Source organism: Oncorhynchus keta, chromosome 2 (assembly GCF_023373465.1).
Source record: "Oncorhynchus keta strain PuntledgeMale-10-30-2019 chromosome 2, Oket_V2, whole genome shotgun sequence".
Classification (NCBI taxonomy): domain Eukaryota; kingdom Metazoa; phylum Chordata; class Actinopteri; order Salmoniformes; family Salmonidae; genus Oncorhynchus; species Oncorhynchus keta.
Window position 1 is genome coordinate 28,652,712 of NC_068422.1, and position 23,004 is coordinate 28,675,715.

A 23,004-nucleotide genomic window follows, 5' to 3' on the forward strand; every position below is an offset into this window, starting at 1 on the left:
CATTTGGCTCCCTGATTTCCATACTTTTACTACTGCTTTTTGAACTCCAGACATTGATTATCTGCAGATAAAATATAAAAACATTCTCTGAAGATGGTAATTCCTCAGTGCAAAAACAATATAGTGAGGAGAGAGCCTCATTCTGGTCCACACTACTTTTTTCAGCGTGTAAAATGTTGTCTTAATTTTTTTCTTTGCAGGGCATCTAATAATTTTTGTTCGGGTAAAAATATATTTGAACTCACATTTCACAATCTGACATAACGGTAGGCAACGTTTTAGGCTTTAAATTAGTGATGGACCATTTTTCCTCGTGGTCTTAGTTGAATTTCTAAGCATTACTGAACGAAAAGCTGTGTGGGAGCCAAATATTCCGGCTCACAGACAAGACTCGGAATGCCCATCACTAGTAGTTAATGTGATAACTGTCTTGTGGGTTGACAGAAATACTTTCCCCAAAACCTTCTCAATTAAATGTTACCTGCAAAGTAGTCTTACCTGGCAGAAGTACAGTACATTATGAGCAAGTAAATAATTTGTTTATATTATTTGTTATTTGCAAAATTTGCCATAAAATGAGCAGCTAAAGGGGAATTACACTCAAAAATCTAAATTTTTGCAGATTTTAGAGTTTTTCATGAACCATTATTTTTCCAGGTATACTTACTCTTGTACACTAAGGACCTGAGGAAGAGTTGCAGGGGAGAGGAGAAGAATGAATGCTGTGATGATTGTCAGGTTTATCTGATCAGGTTTCTCATTCGTCATCATGGGGGCCCTGACAACTGACACTTAAAACACTTATTTTATTATTCAGCTAGGCAGATTCACGTTTAAACTGCTTGTCTTTTAATCTGTCTCTCCTAAACAGTCTAACTACTGTACTGAACTGAACTGTACTGAGACAGACAGACAGACAGACAGACAGACAGACAGACAGACAGACAGACAGACAGACAGACAGACAGACAGACACCCACACACACCATTATACAGTATCTAGTACACCATTATACAGTATCTAGTATAGGTCTGATTAATGACTGATCAACTCATCGACAATAAAAGTCAGTGCCGTCACCATGGTGATAAAACTAGCTCAATCCTTGTCACTTAAGCATTGACAAATGCATACCAGGAAATTAAAATAGATGTGTACAGTAGCCTACACCACATGAGGAGTGAGGGGTTGTTGTTAACACTACCTGTATGGGACAGGGCGATAGCTACATGGTGTAGTGTTCCATTGCTGCCCTCTCAATCTACAGACTGACAAAATAGATTTTAAACATAGAATGTCAGTCCATGTGGGGTGTGTTCAGTTGTGAACTAGGCCACGGTTAGCTTGCTGGCTTGCACCCTCCCCACTCCTGATACATTTCCTGGGAGGGTATACAAATATATGATAATCACTTTATTTGTAAAGTGCTTTTCAAACATTACGATCAAAGCACTCATTTAATGCATCCCTCCCTATACAATCCACAGGCATGTCAATAAAACAGCTCTGACTACCTTATGTACGTGGAGAGATAGCATACTGTTTGCCTGCCACCACGAGATCACAGCAATCTGTCCCAACAAATGAAGACATCTTGTTGTGATCCCATCCAGTGTTAGATTAGACGACGGCTGGTCACCGGATTCCCTTGGTTTCTATGACAGCTCCGGTTACTAATGGACCAGAAAGGATGTAGAAACACACCAAACGGGGAAGAGAGACAGAAAGGTGCAGAGAGGTCAGAGAATTTGAAGGTTACCCCAGTCGAACGGCGAATCCAAACAAATAAACGCTCAGGTGTGTTATTCTCTGTCGAAACGGTGTCTTAATGATGTGGAGTTAACAATGACTAAATAACCGTGTCTCCCCGTGCACTGACAGATTCAGAAATAATTGACCAGCATGCTGCAAACGGAGACGCGCAAGGCAGAGAATTCAATCCTACGGCTGACAGACACCATTGAGCGTGTCACTAGATTTCTGCATTAATACACAAAGCAATGTCAGGTCAGGGATAGAGGCGTAGGAGCTCCTGTTAGTTATTTGCAAATGCATCTATGAGGGTAAATTACCTGGGACTCCCAGTCATATGGGCTAGTTAACGGATTTCCTGACAGTGGCCTGCCTTGCTAAAAAAGACCTGGATTTACTGGCTGTCAAAATCATGATGGATTGTTTATTTTCTGTCACATTGTTTCCTTCTTTCTTTAACTGCCAGCGAAAAAAAGCAAACAAAAAACTCCTATCCAATATCTTCTCTGAGCTCAGTGAGAACATCTTCCAGACAATGACAAACAGACCAAAACGGACACAAAGGACCATAACCTTATGAGAACAGCTAGCTGAAGGTGTGTCACTTCATCCACACATTCCCAGGATCTCAAGCAGGTGGTAAAAAAAGCAGGATTGGTAAAAAAATGAGCAAACACAGTTATCCATTACTATGACTATAGCTTTGATCTTTGAGGAGTAAACACACATTCAACATACAGCAAACCTGTCATCGTGTTGTCATACACGTGTAAATCATTCCCTTTCTGACACGAACCCCCCGACAACAAAACGTCTACCTTCCCAACGGGGTCACAGAGCAAGCGGATACCTCCAATGGTGAGACAAAGCCCTAGCTCTACGTGCCAGAGAGTGAGCTGCCAGCGATAGCGACAGAGGTGACAATAGCACAGTGGCGTTGTGAAGAACACTGCCTTGGAGCTATGCCGTGAAGAGCAACAATACCGCCCTACATGAAAACTCAGCCACCAAGGAGCTCAATACTGTCTGCTTTAAAAAGTTCACAATGCCACGCCAAGGTCTGTCTATCCTCCTTTTTCCCTTTCTTTTGTTTGTTTGTGTGTTCCCATTCAGGCTGAGTGTTCCCATTCAGGCTCTGTGTTCCCATTCAGGCTGAGTGTTCCCATTCAGGCTCTGTGTTCCCATTCAGGCTGAGTGTTCCCATTCAGGCTGAGTGTTCCCATTCAGGCTCAGTGTTCCCATTCAGGCTCTGTGTTCCCATTCAGGCTGAGTGTTCCCATTCAGGCTCTGTGTTCCCATTCAGGCTCAGTGTTCCCATTCAGGCTGAGTGTTCCCATTCAGGCTGAGAGTTCCCATTCAGGCTGAGTGTTCCCATTCAGGCTCAGTGTTCCCATTCAGGCTCAGTGTTCCCATTCAGGCTCAGTGTTCCCATTCAGGCTCAGTGTTCCCATTCAGGCTCAGTGTTCCCATTCAGGCTGAGGATCAGTGACAAACAAAAGGCTGGGGCGGAGCGGCTGGGGCTATCATCGTCTCGACAAGTAGGTGGAAACGCTATCTTTCATTACACCCAGTATAAATAGTGTAATCTATCAGTGCTGCCAATCAAGGTGATTGATTAGGCGCTGTCAGAGGCTATAGAGTGGCACATAAGAAAAGTTTGGTTAACAATGCCGGTAGCTATCTGGTGCCTGAGTGGTGCGCCGTTGGCTGCTGCCTGCCTGGCTGCCTGGCTGCCACACAGCAGTGATTAATGTGTTGTCAGCCTGTAATCCCACACCCACGCTTAATGAGGCAGGAATTTATCATCTTTACAGAGTGGCAGATGTCAGGAAAGGGGAAAGGAATCCAAGTGGTTGGAAACAATATACTTTTTCTCGTCGCGCCTGACGTGTCTGACAAGCTTTATAAACCACAAAGAGGGCCTGTATAAGTACAAACTTCAATGCAGGGGACTTTCGATTTGGCATCCTCCCCTCCCTCCTGCCCTCTCGGCCTCCTTCTCCCCTTCCCTCGCTCCTGAAAGTCAACAACTGCTGTTGAGAGCAGAGAGTTTCCCATAGCGCCACACTGACCTCTGAGTGACTCACGACAAAGTAAATGGGTTTAGTTAAAAAACACAAATGATGACTGAACCCTAAAGTTAAGTCAATACAAGGACAGTATGTCAATCATCACTTATGTTAAATGAGTTTTAGGATCCAAAACTCACAACTCACATTCTGTTTACTACACCAAAGATAATAATCAAAAGAATAATTTATAAACTACAAACCCACACAGATCCTCCCATCCTAATCAGATGAAAAGATATGAAGTATCAACATTATAAGCATTAGTGCGTTAAGACATACTTAGAACTCACAGAGGCACCATTGGCATTATCTGATACAATCGTAGGCAGGATTACGCTAACGACGCTAACTAGACCTAAAGACTATAGAGGAAATGAAGGAGCTACCTCCTCAATTAACATTAGCTGACGTTGGTACTTTTTATATCGATGTGGAAACTGAAATGTTGACTAAACACTAATTCCCCTATCAACTAAAGAAGATAGATAGATAACGGAGCCAACGCTGTCAGAGAGTGATCCAACCTCGGCACGGTTCAGGGAAACAACAGCATTAGCCAAAGACAGAGTCCTTCAGAACCCAACCAGTCCAGGGAAACAACAGCATTAGCCAAAGACAGAGTCCTTCAGAACCCAACCAGCTGTCTCTCATTAGGCTGGCAACGGATCCTCATCACCAAGGACTTACACACGCATACATACATACATACACACGCACACACAAATACACAAACACCAGAGACTAACACAGAGAGTGCAGCTGTGATTCTAACACAGAAAAACACTTGTACTCTGTACTGACTAAAAACATAATCTAATAAATCATGTCATTGAATGAAGCTACAGTTAAGCATTAGATTAGTTGACATTGACAGTCTGTTAGTCAGTCTTTAGCTAACTCAATGGTTGTGGATATAAGAAGGAAATACTAGAATATAGGCTAGTTCAGTGTAGGTTAAAAGAGGACCACAATGGAAATACATTGTAAAACTTTGTGTTATCGTCAATGATTTTTAAATATATTGTATCCTCTTAGGTAGTTTGAACTTTACTTTAAAATGGTCAAATAACACCAATCTATCTAGAATAACTGTTTCTGCAAAAAGTAGAGCTTGGAGCGTTTTGTGAGATAAAATGAGAAGGGATCAACTTTGAAATGTTAACATTCTCATTGGCTTGTTATTATACAATACCTGGTACATTTCTGGAACATGATGTACCTTTCTGATGCTAAAACCGAAAGCTTAATAATATCATAATGATAAAGAAGTCTTCAAATACATGGATTTTACTAAGTGAATAAAAAGTAGCAGAGCTTGTTCAAGCAATATTATTACTTGTCATAATTTATAAAAACGGTATTTTCAATACAGGGTAAAAGTATATCACATTATTATGGGTCAGCCTTGGACTGCTTTCAGTCGGGCCTCATACTAATTGCATGAGACATCGAGACAACAAATGATTCACCACAATGGCTTCCCACCCATGTTCTTTATACCAAAACCCAGAGAGGAAAATCAGTTCATATAAAACTAGTTCTACTCAGAAACAGTAATAGAGTCCTTAAAAACATCTGTTGGTTTTTATACGTTTTCCACCAAATGAATAATCCATCTATCACTACTCCTATTAGAGTGACGTGACAGTTAGGTCACGCACCCAGCACTTTGAACGGGTTGGTAAATCAATCCTGCCGCTATTACTTACAATTAAAGGTGCTTTAAAGTTTTACAGTGTGTTTATGATATGAGGGGCCTGTGATGTGATTTATAAGGACGCTCTGAGTCATTCCCTCTGATTACAGTTGTTTGCGTGGACCGTTGCCCTCTCCGCGACCTCACAAGTTACAGCTGCCAAATCGTTTAGAATGCATAACATACAGTGGGATGCCTCTTTTCTCTCCGTGTTCTGAGCTGATCGGTCCAAACACAGAGTGAACGGGCCCATACTGAGCCAACACTTCAGTGCCTATCCAAAGACTGTAAGAACCGACAGACACCTCACCACTCTGGAAACAGAAGCAGAAATCCTCTCACTCCCTGACAGAGAAGGCCCGCTTGGTCCATGCTGTCCCTGACATGTGGAAGACAGTACTTTCATATGTTTCTGGTGCTGACTGAAGCGTGCAGGGAAAGAGACAGAGAGAGAAAGTGGAGAGAGTCAGAATGTAGTGCTGTTTCCTGTTGCCTAAACACTTGAAACAAAAACCTCAATAACAAGATGATTATAGACTTATAACAAGCTGGAATGGTCATGTTGTGAACTGGCCTGTCACGCTAACAATTAAAAGAGATTAATCTTTATTATTTCTTTGTTGTTTTCAGTGAATTGAGTTGTCTAGAGTCCATCAGAATGCACAAACACAGTGATGAGACTGACAGTCATACTGTACTTCCAGCACTATTGTCTGGTATGTCACTTACATCTGTTTCCTATTTTTCTGTCTTGTCTTTTTTCCATGTAGAAGTTTTACAGCCTGCACAGTATCCATCACAAAATGCTATTACTCTTAATAGCTATCACTACAAAATGAATAACAGCGTAACATAAATAACAACAAAAAATGGCTCAGTGATGAAAGGATAATGTACTTCAATCAATCGATAGCCAATGGAAAAGAATGGAAAAGAAAACATCCAGTATTTGAGTGTTAGCACAAGTTGGTGTGAGGCCAACAGAGGGTAAAAAACCCATACTCCACCTTACTGTGCTGACTTAACCTATACTGTAGCAGACCAAAGACAATGTCTGACATAATGTCATTGAAATATGAAGCTGGAATTATATAAATCACTAGGCTGAGAGAAAACGGTATAATAAACTTGTTTTCACAGCAGTCTGTTTGGTTGTATTTTCTTGTCCTGTTGAGAAGCATATCCTGAGAGGACACGTATATATCCAATAAAATGATTCAGCAAACGCACTGAAGGCGCATGCACAGAGCAATATCGCATGCTGTTTGTAAGCTTCAGGGACCTCATAACTCTCTAGTGCAGAGAAGAACGTAGCAGCAAACTTTACAGGCCACACTAGAGACATTTAAAAGGAAGAAAAGAAGAAAGCAAGATAATAACTGATATCATTCTATTCCCTTCCAGAAGATTCCTAATGCAAAAAATCACACAAGCATCCATCATGTGTAGGCCTACAATACACAATCATGGCTCTCAAATCATGTGGTCTATTTTACATATTTTGACTTCTTTCCTCTGTGCAAACTTGAAGTGAACCGCTGCAGAATAAAGCAGGTTAACATCAGCGAAGGGAAAAACAGAACTGAAAATATCCACTTGAGGACTTTCCTGGCTCTGTCACTGTCGATTCCACAGAAGAGCAGTCACCCTGAGAGCAAGGGCTCATGGGAGACGAGAGCTGGCTCGGATGGGCTCGAACCGCCTCGCGACTCTGTCTGCTTCACGTTAACGCTTTGCATTACACGCAGGAAGATGTGGGGAGAAAAACTCATGTCCCGGGCTCTGAAATCAAGTCAAACTCTCCCTCCGAGCAAAATCTATGTGACATCCACGAATCTGCTATACCCCCTGACGTCGCTACCAAGCTGTGTTTAGTGGCAGCGGACTGAGCACTTACTTCATTCACTGTGAAATGTACTTTAACATGCAGGACGGGGAGTGAAAGATCATAATACCAGTCAAATCCGACATGGCTTCTCTGAGTGGTGCTCGGGAGAGCAGAAATAGAGAACATGTTGTCAGAGTGTTTTGATAGACATGGTCAGTTTAACCCAAGGTTTTAACAACAGGCTTCGTGATGGTGAGTCAGCAGGGGGGAGGCTGAGGGAGGTTAGGGAGTGAAGCCACGGTAGAAACCACGTGTATTTTCCGAGAACAGCCCAGAGCAGTCCAAATGGCTCTATGTGGTTTAGCGCCATCGCATTCCATGACCTCCGAGTCCTCAAAGAGAATTATCACATTATGACATTCCAACACGCCCAAAATACAGCTCAAGGCTTTTCCACTCTCTGCCTCTGCCTCTTCTCTTCTCTGTGTCTGTCGATGTCTCAGAAAAACACTTCAATGGCCTTTACTCAATTGACATGTTTACTTCAGGTATTTGGCCATCCCCCTCTTTCCTTCACATACCCCCTCTCTTTGTTTCTATTGGTCTCTCTTCCTCTCAGTCTACAGTGGGTTCTGATATTATTGACACCCTTGATAAACATGAGCAAAACCTACTGTAAAAAATAAACAATTCAAATACAGAGATATATTGTATGGCAATTAGTATTATTATTATTATTTTTTTTACAATTGCTCAGAGAAAGAGATTTTGTTTAATCTCAAAATGGTATATAATAAATAATTATTTAAATACCTTTCAATAACTACACCTTGCAAGGATAACGACATTGTTGCTTTTCTAAAATGTTTTATGAGTTGGAGAACACATTGGGAGGGATACTAAGACCATTCCTTCATACAGAATCCTTCCAGATCCTTCATATGCTTTATCTGCGCTTTTGGACTGCCCTCTTCAATTCAAACCAGAGGTTTTCGATGGGATTCAAGTCCAGAGACTGAATCCCAAAGTATGGAGGAGGATGCCTGCAGCTAACAGTTTGAATGTCTCCCCCTAGTGGTTGCACTAAGTACACATGTATATTATAGCAAAACCATGGAGGATCCCAATAAAAACGTGGTGTACACAAACTTTGATTTCAAAATACGGACATTTATATTATCACAGAACAATGTTTTGTTGTTGTTGTAAGGGTAATAATATAAGCCAGATAGGCCTATGACATACATTACCATATGTCATAAGTCCCAAAGAGGATGTTTTGTCCTGCTCATTTATCCTAGTCATCAGCGACAGAGCATTGGGCTAGGTACATGTTTGACATCAATGTGTGTGCAATTACAATGGTAATAAAATGGCAAATTTGAGGAAATGTTATATACAGGTAGAATGGAATGGTCTGCTGGTGTGGTAGGATTTGTGGTCTTTGACACTCATGTAGGTGTCATAACCAGACAAAAAATATTGCAATATATGTCATAACATGTCTAAATATATGTGTCATGACAGTGTTAGGACAATGTTATGACAGATTATGTCAGCCGTTATGACTTATGACAAGGTTATGACTGTGTCATAACGTGTTGATTTTGTGGCATTGTCATCACACTGTCACTGGGGCCCTTGTTAACCTTTTACACTTGTGGGAATTGGCCTATATGAATGACTAAATGTGCATGTTTTTACAGAAGTAATATGAAAATGCATAACCATGTTAGCAATTGAAAGGGAATCCTTTGGAGATGATGGGAAAATTACCAGCGCAAAAGGTGAGGACACAACAGTTCAACTGACACAAGACTGAATCCAAACATTTTATGCAGACTTGATATTTAGTGTACTTTTCGGTGCATTTGTTGATAACGAAATCTGAAAATACTCTGGATACATTCAGTAACGTGATAAGAATATTATTGAAATTTGGGGTAGGTGCAACATAAAATACAAGGGTTTGAGTGAGAGGACTAACTGTTGTCTCCAAGGCCACACACCTCTCCAAAGTGTGCACAGTTCCTTAGTCATTTCAATGCACTTTGATGACCCATAGAGTCTTCAACTATACAGTGTTTTTGTATCTCTCCTAGCTGTTCCGTGGAGGGATTTACAACAAGCACACTCGCAGTTGTTTGGTTGGAACACAACCCTGTTGTTACTCAATCCAAAAACAGTCCATTATAAATCGCAATGTGCGTCAGGTGGGCTTCATTTGAAAGCTTGTTCTTATGCCAAAATGACTAGCTAAGTTATGAAAACACAATTTTACAGTGTTGGGCTTTCACAATGCAACGCAGAGAAACACATCGGAATTATTGTGCACATAGAAAAGAGACGTGAGTGCATTCAGGTGTGTGTGCCGTGGCAAATTGTCTTAACAATAGACAAAAATAGGCTAATTCTGCTCAGAACAACCCAGATGTCAGAGTCGTGTGTATAGGTGGCAGGGAAGTCAGGCGCAGGAGAGTCAAACGGAGTGTAAAATGGAGTCTTTTAATGAATGTCCACGTAACATGCTCCATAACACTAATAAGAATAGATATAAACAAACATGGGTACAAGGACCCGTCGCGCACCTATACAATAAACACAACACTGACAATAAACAATCTCTGACAAAGACATGAGGGGAAACAGAGGGTTAAATACACAACAGGTAATGAATGGGTTTGAAACCAGGTGTGTGGGAAGACAAGACAAAACCAATGGAAAATGAAAAATGGATTGATGATGGCTAGAAGACCGGTGACGTCGACCACCGAGCACCGCCCGAACAAGGAGAGGCAACGACTTCGGCAGAAGTCGTGACACCAGGGTATGATGCCATGTCATCTTGTAACTGTACATCAAACATAGTGATCATAAATGTTGACACTGTATATGTCGTGAGTTATATGATACGGAAAGGAGAAGTGCACGTTTGGACTCAAGGGTGTTTGGCTTGCTTTTATGACATCAAAGCGGTATTTATTAGAATCCTCAACATCTCATCTTTCAAAATACATAGAGTCCTCTTCATTTACAGCATTTCTCTCACTCAGACAATAAATACATGTGCCCAATTAGCGGGAGGGGTGGGGGAGACTTCATGTCGTGTGATGTGCTCAAGTTCAGAGCGGCTGTCAGTCAAAACCCATATAGAGCTGTGAAGCGCAGAGCAAGAGCTCTGACGTAATACCATGTTACTGTTCAGCCACTGTGTTCCAATATAGGTGTTTATCAGTGCCCAAATCAGCCATTTTCAGCCTGTATATGCGTACGAGTGTAAGGGGTTAAGGACAATAGCATCATGAACTTTACCCAGTACAAGGACATTTTAGCCAAAAACCTGGTTTCCTCTACCATTAGGCTGAAACTTGTCCTCAAATGGATCTTCCAGCAAAATAATAATCCCAAGCACATCAAAATAAACGGTTAATTAGCCACAAAATCAACATTTAGCAGGTGAGGTATTAAAAAGGTATTGAAAACGTACCACCTTTTAAAAGAAAAAAACATATCACTTGTTAAACAAAATCTCTTTCTCTGAGCAACTGTATTGGTATAAAATAATATAATTCCCCCATTTGTTTTGCATACAATATAACTCAGCATTTGAATTAGTGTCAATAATTTAGGTATGTCTCTCTCTCTATTTCTGTCTTTGTCTCTCGGTTTGTCCCATTGCTCGTCTCCTTCACTCAGGAAATCCAATAACGTGGTCTTCGTAACTATGGTTGAGGAAGATGACGTACCGAGCTAGTGTACGACACAGACTGTACAGCAGCGCCACATAAAACAACACACACTGAGACACAGAGTGTTATGCATTTCTAGGGCCCAGTGGTGCGTGAAAAGACATGATCAATTCAATGAGCTGCAAAAGGGTCTTTGTTCACACTGTAAATGTTAACTTTTACAGTTGGTCACTTTTCTTTCTCTTAATCTGTCAACACTGCTTGTTGATATGACTTAAATCCAGTTTTCCATCATTTAAAAAAGTCTTCACAATCTTGATGGGAATTGTCTGTAGACCACACTAATAAAGTATATTGTATGATACCAATATAGTTTTGATATTGACATTACTCAACACAGAGCAGAGCCAATCTTATAACAAATACTGTAAAATAGAGTACTTATCCTACATCAGATAAGAGCAGTTTTTTTTACGTGCGTATGAGTGCTTTGAGCAGACATCCAACTGTTCATGATTTAGCAGACTTGGAAAACGTTCAGAATGTTGGAGAAGTGACGGTATTCATAATGTATTAAAGCTCATTGCTTTGTTATCAGAACCATGTGGCAGCCCATGGTGCCATGCCATAACGGCATGATTGAAACGCAGTTTAAACCGTGGTCACACTCCATTCTGATGTGACTCAAACTAAGTCTCTGTCCCCAATGGCATCCTATTCTCTATGTAGAGCACTATGGGGCCTGTTCAAAAGTAGTGCCCCAAATAGGGAACAGGGTGCCATTTGAGATGCAGCCCAGGAGGTCTCCAAAGTTCAGAGCTGCCTCCTCCTTAGCACGCCCATTAGCTGTTCCGATACATCACGCTAGGAGTATGAAGAACTAGAGAGCAACCTGTTCTTTTTCTGATTTACACAGTCATATGAGAGGGGCTTAGATAAGCATGCACAGTATGTGTTCATCATAATAATTCACTTACTGTTAACTAGAAGCAGGGTCAATGAGTGTGTGTCCTTCATTTTAGTGTAGACTGAGGTTTTCACGCTGAGTTTAACATTCATCTTCAAAGTGTGTAATGCAGCTGTTCTGAAAGCGTCTTTAACTTTGATTATAACCTAAACACGGGTTATTCATCAATATATACAGCATCTTCATAACTCTAATACAAAGAGAGTGAGAGAGGTAAAGAAGGAGACAGAGAGAGAGGGAGAGAGAGAAATGAGTAAGACTGGAGAGAGTACTAATTAGTGTCCAGTTTAACTGTGCTACAGTAACTCCAGACACCAGGCTCCAGTGTTATGAAGGGACGCCCCACTGTACGAGACATAAAAGCAAACACAAATGTCTAATTACACCATCATCATCTCTCCCTCCCTACTGCCTCGTTTGTCTGCGCCACTCGTTAATTGGTGACCTGCACGATTGGTCAGAAACACAATGGCTCTGATGATGGAGCCAATTAGATGGTGGGGAGGCGGGTGAGGCGGGGTGTACACATGCCCCGCCGCGCCGGTTACGGCTGCCGCATCATGCCTCATCGGACTCAAAACTAACCGTTACGGACCCAAGCACACTACGGGACATTTGGAACCACACAACCCCATCTCTCACTCTCTCTATTCTACAGTAAACAAACAACTTATACAGGCTTTATAGAGCATTCACAAGTCTACATAAGCCCTTCGTAGATACCTCACAAACAGTTATGAGCAAAGTCATAGTACTGTGGAGGCTGTGTAACGGTTAGACAGTATATTGAGTCAAAGGCTGTTACGGTGGAGCAGAGTGAATACAGTACTGTACTGTAGAAACAGAGAAAGGAACGTTAATCTACTTTAGTAAAGGGTAAGTGAAGACAAACATAATGAGACATTTCCATCTGATAATGTACATAGCATCTTCTGCTATATACTCTTACACAAACACATATAAATCAACTAGAATTAGCGAGATAATCTTCAGCCATATCTAACTCTATGATAACAAAGGCAAGTGTTGCTGCTACATTGGCAGGGCTATGTAAATATAACCCTCCAAAGTGACTTTTGCCTGCCAACAAGCATTGTTAAAGTGCTCGGCTTCTTTTCATATCAAGTGGATGAGCAGTATTTCATTCCACTTTTCTACATCTAGCAAACATGCCAGAATGGGGTTAAATTATTTCAATGTTTTCTTTTCTTGCTCTGCCACTTGCACGATAAATCAAGAACAAAGAGTTGTGTGGACTGACACTAAAACGCTACAATATTTTGGCTGATTGTCGCAAACGATAAATATTTTGTTTTCTCTGTGCACTTTTAAACCCTGCGTCTGCTCGACACGCATCATGCCTTGTCATTGGTTGGCTTTGTTCTTACCTCCCAGACTCCTTTATGTCTGTAAGGCTCTGGGGACCCTGGGACGATGAGGCCTCGCTGATCCAACCAGTGAATATTTCATGGCCTTACAATTACATGAAATCGAATCTTAGCAAAGCTGTTCATTTCCACCCCTTCGAAAGAAGAGGAGGAGGGGGGAGAGGAGTGAGGGATGAGAAGGGTTACATCTATGAAATCCCAAACTCTAATTAGTCTGCGTGGCTCTAACGAGCGAGGGAGGAATAAGTGCATGGTCGGGGGATAATTAAGTGATTGTGACTGGCGTGTACGTGAGCTGTCGCTCCGATGGCCAGCGCTGTCACGCTCCTCGTTGCTACCACGACCGGACAGCCTCCCCGTCCACTTTGATCTGGGCTCATGCATACGGAATGAGGTCAGACCGTGGTCATAAACACACACACATACATACATACGCACGCAGGCATGCTTGCACACACAAGGATACCCTCAGAAGCACACACACACTCATTAAAGAGAGAGTCCCCTCGGAGGGAGGGAGAGGGCTCCTGTTCAAAGGGCCGTCGTACCAGGACCCCTGCAACGGGAGACTGACACTCAGACACGGATGAAGAAAGGGGGACAGGAGGGGAGGATAGACAGGGGGTGAGGGATGAGAATATGTCAGTTTCTTACTGCTCATCCACATCACTTAACCATGTCCTTAATATGGTTAGAGGGGTTAGACAAATGATTGACCCCAACGCGAGTGAGGGAACTTTTAGATAATTCAATATATCAGAGATATATCATCTGATCTCACACTGCTAATGAGGAGGACCCTCTGAAAGGCAGAAAAAGAAAGACTGGACGGTCTTCTGAGATGGGAGGGGTTGAGGGTAGCTGAAAGATGGGAATAAAAACAAACAAAAGATAACTATTGTAAAATATACTGTGTCCCGTAAAATGTATATATGGAAGTAGAACCCTACGTGTTGTTGTCCATTAGTTGACCAATTAGGGAAGGGGTGGTAGGGTTAGTTTCTAATATATGGGGGATTGGAAATGATGCAGACAATTACATTGATGGAAGCCACACTCTATTTGCAATATAAAACTTTTTATATATATATATATATATATATATATATATATATATATAAATGCCCCTATAGATTCCATGAACTGGGCAGTGAAGTACATAATTCTGGATGGCAGAATGTTTATTTAAATTAATTTACTGTACTCTAGTTTCCCTGGACTGGAAAGCCCTTCTCTGGTTGCCTAACTCCCGAAGGTCCAGTAACTTCTTTCAAGAATGTCAAACCTCAATTAGTTACATATTTGAAGAGACTTTATACTGTATGAAATGTTCAATTGAGCTTCTTTGCTCCCGAGTGGCGCAGCGGTCTAAGGCACTGCATCTCAGTGCGTCACTGCAGTCACTGGTTCGAATCCAGGCTGCATCACATCCAGCCGTGATTGGGAGTCCCATAGGGCGGCGCACAATTGGCCCAGCGCCGTCCGGGTTTGGCTGGGGTAGGCCGTCATTGTAAATAAGAATATGTTCTTAACTGACTTGCCTAGTTAAATAAAGGTAAAAAAAACATACAAAAATTGTCTAGGGCTAAGCTTAATCTGTGTCTGGGAAACCAGTGCTATTAGATCATAAAGGGTGTACTCACCACCTTGGGTTTAACCACCTTCATGAAGGCTCCCCGTGCCTCAGCCTCCTGCTGTTCAGTCTTACAAACCTTCCTAGTGTCTAGGAACTTTAGGGAGGGGAGCTTGTGCACAACAAAATACCTGAGGAAACACACACAAACAATAATATATGATAACTAACAGATGTACCTTATGTATGGCATCATGACTTGTGTCGGTTGACTGTACACCAAACCATATAACACACACTTTACAAACAAACGTATATCTACATGACATGATTTGAGAACAAAAATCAAGATTACTATACAAACTGAACACATCTAGTGAATACGTCACAAACTACAAGATGTCTGTACTGTATAATAGAGAACATAAACTGCCAGAGCATAACAACTAGTTAATATCCACCAACAAAAGTAATTATGCAAATCTAATTCTAAAATGAGTAAAACAGCACATATCAGCAAACATCTTGAAACGAAGACGAGTTGTTTACTCAGTATAGATTTAATGGCGATGATATCTATCCTTCCATGTAATAACCTTCAAAGATGATAAAAAATAAGGACGGAAATATAAATAGAACGAAAGGAGATACGCCCCATCTGCCAGAGCTGCCATTCCTGCAACATCACAGATCTATATTCTACGCTTTCAGACACTCTCTATCTTTCATTGGGAGGGAGAGGAAACGTCGGCTAGATAATGGCTGGGATACGGAGATGACAACAGATCCTTTCAGAGAGCGAGAGAGCGGGTGGGAGCGGAGCAGGGGAACAGACATGTCAAGGCTGGAGGTTCCAGCCAAACAGAACACAGTAACAGACATGCAGCAGCAGCTAAGTGAAGGGTGAGGAGGGACGAGGAGGAACCACAATATGGGCACAGCCCGGTCCCTGATGATGATGGTGGTAATGTTGGAGCTGAAGATAGTTAGTAAAACCAACATCAGGTTGTCAACACACTAGGATTTTAGGGAAGGGAGCTATGGATTGATCTACAGTGCCTTGCGAAAGTATTCGGCCCCCTTGAACTTTGCGACCTTTTGCCACATTTCAGGCTTCAAACATAAAGATATAAAACTGTATTTTTTTGTGAAGAATCAACAACAAGTGGGACACAATCATGAAGTGGAACAAAAATTTATTGGATATTTTAAACTTTTTTAACAAATCAAAAACTGAAAAATTGGGTGTGCAAAATTATTCATCCCCCTTAAATTAATACTTTGTTAGCGCCACTTTTTGCTGCGATTACAGCTGTAAGTCGCTTGGGGTATGTCTCTATCAGTTTTGCACATCGAGAGACTGAAATGTTTTCCCATTCCTCCTTGCAAAACAGCTCAAGCTCAGTGAGGTTGGATGGAGAGCATTTGTGAACAGCAGTTTTCAGTTCTTTCCACATATTCTCGATTGGATTCAGGTCTGGACTTTGACTTGGCCATTCTAACACCTGGATATGTTTATTTTTGAACCATTCCATTGTAGATTTTGCTTTATGTTTTGGATCATTGTCTTGTTGGAAGACAAATCTCTGTCCCAGTCTCAGGTCTTTTGCAGACTCCATCAGGTTTTCTTCCAGAATGGTCCTGTATTTGGCTCCATCCATCTTCCCATCAATTTTAACCATCTTCCCTGTCCCTGCTGAAGAAAAGCAGGCCCAAACCATGCTGCTGCCACCACTATGTTTGACAGTGGGGATGGTGTGTTCAGAGTGATGCGCTGTGTTGCTTTTACGCCAAACATAACGTTTTGCATTGTTGCCAAAAAGTTCAATTTTGGTTTCATCTGACCAGAGCACCTTCTTCCACATGTTTGGCGTGTCTCCCAGGTGGCTTGTGGCAAACTTTAAACGGCACTTTTTATGGATATCTTTAAGAAATGGCTTTCTTCTTGCCTCTCTTCCATAAAGGCCAGATTTGTGCAATATACGACTGATTGTTGTCCTATGGACAGAGTCTCCCACCTCAGCTGTAGATCTCTGCAGTTCATCCAGAGTGATCATGGGCCTCTTGGCTGCATCTCTGATCAGTCTTCTCCTTGTATGAGCTGAAAGTTTAGAGGGACGGCCAGGTCTTGGTAGATTTGCAGTGGTCTGATACTCCTTCCATTTCAATATTATCGCTTGCACAGTGCTCCTTGGGATGTTTAAAGCTTGGGAAATCTTTTTGTATCCAAATCCGGCTTTAAACTTCTTCACAACAGTATCTCGGACCTGCCTGGTGTGTTCCTTGTTCTTCATGATGCTCTCTGCGCTTTTAACGGACCTCTGAGACTATCACAGTGCAGGTGCATTTATATGGAGACTTGATTACACACAGGTGGATTGTATTTATCATCATTAGTCATTTAGGTCAACATTGGATCATTCAGAGATCGATCCTCACTGAACTTCTGGAGAGTTTGCTGCACTGAAAGTAAAGGGGCTGAATAATTTTGCACGCCCAATTTTTCAGTTTTTGATTTGTTAAAAAAGTTTGAAATATCCAATAAATGTCGTTCCACTTCATGATTGTGTCCCACTTGTTGTTGATTCTTCACAAAAAAATACAGTTTTATATCTTTATGTTTGAAGCCTGAAATGTGGCAAAAGGTCGCAAAGTTCAAGGGGGCCGAATACTTTCGCAAGGCACTGTATATACTAAATACTTACTATATAAACAATAACAATGTCACAAATAGTATATTATGACTCAAGTCTGAGAACATCTGCATATAGGTTTTGATTGAATAGAGCTACAATACCCGAAACATACCAGGCTTGAGGTGTTTGAGCAGTTGAGTGACACAGTGATTAATCCTATGCTAATGTGGTTAATAATACACAAGTCTTAAATAGACATTGTCTGACAAAGAGGAAGAATTATAATTTAAGCCTCATTTAGTCAGTTAATTATTCTCAATCCTCTTCTATGGAGGGTTGAGTGGATGGGTTGAGATTGAGTGGATGGATTGAGGGTTGAGTGATTGGGTTGAGGGTTGAGTGGATGGGTTGAGATTGAGTGGATGGATTAAGGATTGAGTGAATGGGTTGAGGGTTGAGTGAATGGGTTGAGAGTTGAGTGAATGGGTTGAGGTTGAGTGAATGGGTTGAGATTGAGTGAATGGGTTGAGGTTGAGTGAATGGGTTTAGGTTGAGTGGATGGGTTGAGGGTTGAGTGGATGGGTGAGGTTGAGTGGATGGGTTGAGGTTTAGTGGATGGGTTGAGGGTTGAGTGGATGGGATGAGGGTTGAGTGGATGGGGTTGAGGGTTGAGTGGATGGGTTGAGGTTTAGTGGATGGGTTGAGGGTTGAGTGGATGGGATGAGGGTTGAGTGGATGGGGTTGAGGGTTGAGTGGATGGGTTGAGTGAATGGGTTGAGGTTGAGTAGATGGTATAGGTTGAGTGGATGGTTGAGGGCTGAGTGGATGGGTTGAGGTTGAGTGAATGGGTTTAGGTTGAGTGGATGGTTGGTGGCTGAGTGGATGGTTGAGGGCTGAGTGGATGGGTTGAGGTTTAGTGGATTGGTTGAGGGTTGAGTGGATGGGATGAGGGTTGAGTGGATGGGGTTGAGGGTTGAGTGGATGGGTTGAGTGAATGGGTTGAGGTTGAGTAGATGGTATAGGTTGAGTGGATGGTTGAGGGCTGAGTGGATGGGTTGAGGGTTGAGTGAATGGGTTGAGGTTGAGTGAATGGGTTTAGGTTGAGTGGATAGGTTGAGGGTTGAGTGGATGGGTGAGGTTGAGTGGATGGGTTGAGGTTTAGTGGATTGGTTGAGGGTTGAGTGGATGGGATGAGGGTTGAGTGGATGGGGTTGAGGGTTGAGTGGATGGGTTGAGTGAATGGGTTGAGGTTGAGTGAATGGGTTTAGGTTGAGTGGATGGTTGGTGGCTGAGTGGATGGTTGAGGTCTGAGTGGATGGTTTAGGGCTGAGTGGATGGTTTAGGGCTGAGTGGATGGTTGAGGTTGAGTGGATGGGTTGAGGTTGAATGGATGGGTTGAGGGTTGAGTGGATGGGTTGAGTGAATGGGTTGAGGGTTGAGTGAATGGGTTGAGGGCTTAGTGAATGGGTTGAGGGTTGAGTGAATGGGTTGAGGGTTGAGTGGATGGTTGAGGTTGAGTGGATGGGTTTAGGGTTGATATATGGGTTTAGGTTGAGTGGATGGTTGAGGGCTGAGTGGATGGTTGAGGGATGAGTGGATGGTTGAGGGCTGAGTGGATGGTTGAGGGTTGAGGGTTGAGTGGATGGGTTGAGGTTTGAGTGGATGGGTTGAGGGTTGAGTGGATGGGTTGAGGTTGAGTGAATGGGTTGAGGTTGAGTGGATGGGTTTAATTTGCGTGGATGGGTTGAGGGTTGAGTGGATGGGTTGATGGTTGAGTGGATGGGTTGAGTTAATGCGTTGAGTTTGAGTGAATGTGTTGAGGGTTGAGGGGATGGGTTGAGGGTTGAGTTGATGGGTTGAGGGATGGGTGGATGGGTTGAGGTTGAGTGGATGGGTTGAGGGTTGAGTGGATGGTTGGTGGCTGAGTGGATGGTTGAGGTCTGAGTGGATGGTTTAGGGCTGAGTGGATGGTTTAGGGCTGAGTGGATGGTTGAGGTTGAGTGGATGGGTTGAGGTTGAATGGATGGGTTGAGGGTTGAGTGGATGGGTTGAGTGAATGGGTTGAGGGTTGAGTGAATGGGTTGAGGGCTTAGTGAATGGGTTGAGGGTTGAGTGAATGGGTTGAGGGTTGAGTGGATGGTTGAGGTTGAGTGGATGGGTTTAGGGTTGATATATGGGTTTAGGTTGAGTGGATGGTTGAGGGCTGAGTGGATGGTTGAGGGATGAGTGGATGGTTGAGGGCTGAGTGGATGGTTGAGGGTTGAGGGTTGAGTGGATGGGTTGAGGTTTGAGTGGATGGGTTGAGGGTTGAGTGGATGGGTTGAGGTTGAGTGAATGGGTTGAGGTTGAGTGGATGGGTTTAATTTGCGTGGATGGGTTGAGGGTTGAGTGGATGGGTTGATGGTTGAGTGGATGGGTTGAGTTAATGCGTTGAGTTTGAGTGAATGTGTTGAGGGTTGAGGGGATGGGTTGAGGGTTGAGTTGATGGGTTGAGGGATGGGTGGATGGGTTGAGGTTGAGTGGATGGGTTGAGGGTTGAGTGGATGGGTTGAGGTTGAGTGAATGGGTTGAGGTTGAGTGGATGGGTTTAGGTTGAGTGGATGGTTGAGGTTGAGTGGATGGGTTGAGTGAATGGGTTGAGGGTTGAGTGAATGGGTTGAGGGCTGAGTGAATGGGTTGAGGGTTGAGTGAATGGGTTGAGGGTTGAGTGGATGGTTGAGGTTGAGTGGATGGGTTGAGGGTTGAGTGGATGGGTTGAGGTTGAGTGAATGGGTTGAGGTTGAGTGGATGGGTTTAATTTGCGTGGATGGGTTGAGGGTTGAGTGGATGGGTTGATGGTTGAGTGGATGGGTTGAGTTAATGCGTTGAGTTTGAGTGAATGTGTTGAGGGTTGAGGGATGGGTTGAGGGTTGAGTTGATGGGTTGAGGGATGGGTGGATGGGTTGAGGTTGAGTGGATGGGTTGAGGGTTGAGTGGATGGGTTGAGGTTGAGTGAATGGGTTGAGGTTGAGTGGATGGGTTTAGGTTGAGTGGATGGTTGAGGTTGAGTGGATGGGTTGAGTGAATGGGTTGAGGGTTGAGTGAATGGGTTGAGGGCTGAGTGAATGGGTTGAGGTTGAGTGAATGGGTTGAGATTGAGTGAATGGGTTGAGGTTGAGTGAATGGGTTTAGGTTGAGTGGATGGGTTGAGGGTTGAGTGGATGGGTGAGGTTGAGTGGATGGGTTGAGGTTTAGTGGATGGGTTGAGGGTTGAGTGGATGGGATGAGGGTTGAGTGGATGGGGTTGAGGGTTGAGTGGATGGGTTGAGGTTTAGTGGATGGGTTGAGGGTTGAGTGGATGGGATGAGGGTTGAGTGGATGGGGTTGAGGGTTGAGTGGATGGGTTGAGTGAATGGGTTGAGGTTGAGTAGATGGTATAGGTTGAGTGGATGGTTGAGGGCTGAGTGGATGGGTTGAGGGTTGAGTGAATGGGTTGAGGTTGAGTGAATGGGTTTAGGTTGAGTGGATAGGTTGAGGGTTGAGTGGATGGGTGAGGTTGAGTGGATGGGTCCTTCTGTAGCTCAGTTGGTAGAGCAGGGCGCTTGTAACGCCAGGGTAGTGGGTTCGATTCCCGGGACCACCCATACATAGAATGTATGCACACATGACTGTAAGTCGCTTTGGATAAAAGCGTCTGCTAAATGGCATATATTATTATTATTATTATGGGTTGAGGTTTAGTGGATTGGTTGAGGGTTGAGTGGATGGGATGAGGGTTGAGTGGATGGGGTTGAGGGTTGAGTGGATGGGTTGAGTGAATGGGTTGAGGTTGAGTGAATGGGTTTAGGTTGAGTGGATGGTTGGTGGCTGAGTGGATGGTTGAGGTCTGAGTGGATGGTTTAGGGCTGAGTGGATGGTTTAGGGCTGAGTGGATGGTTGAGGTTGAGTGGATGGGTTGAGGTTGAATGGATGGGTTGAGGGTTGAGTGGATGGGTTGAGTGAATGGGTTGAGGGTTGAGTGAATGGGTTGAGGGCTTAGTGAATGGGTTGAGGGTTGAGTGAATGGGTTGAGGGTTGAGTGGATGGTTGAGGTTGAGTGGATGGGTTTAGGGTTGATATATGGGTTTAGGTTGAGTGGATGGTTGAGGGCTGAGTGGATGGTTGAGGGATGAGTGGATGGTTGAGGGCTGAGTGGATGGTTGAGGGTTGAGGGTTGAGTGGATGGGTTGAGGTTTGAGTGGATGGGTTGAGGGTTGAGTGGATGGGTTGAGGTTGAGTGAATGGGTTGAGGTTGAGTGGATGGGTTTAATTTGCGTGGATGGGTTGAGGGTTGAGTGGATGGGTTGATGGTTGAGTGGATGGGTTGAGTTAATGCGTTGAGTTTGAGTGAATGTGTTGAGGGTTGAGGGGATGGGTTGAGGGTTGAGTTGATGGGTTGAGGGATGGGTGGATGGGTTGAGGTTGAGTGGATGGGTTGAGGGTTGAGAGGATGGGTTGAGGTTGAGTGAATGGGTTGAGGTTGAGTGGATGGGTTTAGGTTGAGTGGATGGTTGAGGTTGAGTGGATGGGTTGAGTGAATGGGTTGAGGGTTGAGTGAATGGGTTGAGGGCTGAGTGAATGGGTTGAGGGTTGAGTGAATGGGTTGAGGGTTGAGTGGATGGTTGAGGTTGAGTGGATGGGTTTAGGTTGAGTGGATGGGTTGAGGTTGAGTGGATGGGGTTGAGGGTTGAGTGGATGGGTTGAGGGTTGAGTGAATGGGTTTAGGTTGAGTGGATGGTTGAGGGCTGAGTGGATGGGTTGAGTTGATGGGTTGAGGTTGAGTGAATGGGTTGAGGGTTGATATATGGGTTTAGGTTGAGTGGATGGTTGAGGGCTGAGTGGACGGTTGAGGGATGAGTGGATGGTTGAGGGTTGAGTGGATGGGTTGACGTTTGAGTGGATGGGTTGAGGGTTGAGTGGATGGGTTGAGGGTTGAGTGGATGTGTTGAGCATTGAGTAGATGGGTTGATGGTTGAGTGGATGGGTTGAGTTGATGGGTTGAGGTTGAATGAATGTTTTGAGGGTTGAGTGAATGGGTTGAGGGTTGAGTTGATGGGTTGAGGTTGAGTGAATGTGTTGAGTAGATGGTTGAGTGGATGGGTTGAGGGTTGAGTGGATGGGTTGAGGGTTGAGTGGATGGGTTGGGGTTGAGTGGATGGGTTGAGGTTGAGTAAATGGGTTGAGGTTGAGTGGATGGGTTTAGGTTGAGTGGATGGTTGAGGTTGAGTGGATGGTTGAGGTTGAGTGGATGGGTTTCGGTTGAGTGGTTGGGTTGAGGATTAAGTGAATGGGTTGAGGGTTGAGTGGATGGGTTGAGGCTTGAGTAGAAGGGTTGAGAGTTGAGTGGATGGGTTGAGGGTTGAGTGGATGGGTTGAGGGCTGAG

General features: G+C 43.5%; 1 protein-coding gene across 1 annotated transcript in view; it reads right to left on the reverse strand.

Annotated features, from left to right (window-relative positions):
- The window catches only part of lrmda (leucine rich melanocyte differentiation associated), a 478,060-nt gene that overhangs the window by 112,474 nt on the left and 342,582 nt on the right, over positions 1-23,004 (reverse strand). The window contains exon 5 of the mRNA XM_052474864.1: positions 15,037-15,157. Within this exon, the coding sequence (XP_052330824.1) occupies positions 15,037-15,157 (121 nt within the window). The remainder of the gene's footprint in view (positions 1-15,036; positions 15,158-23,004) is intronic.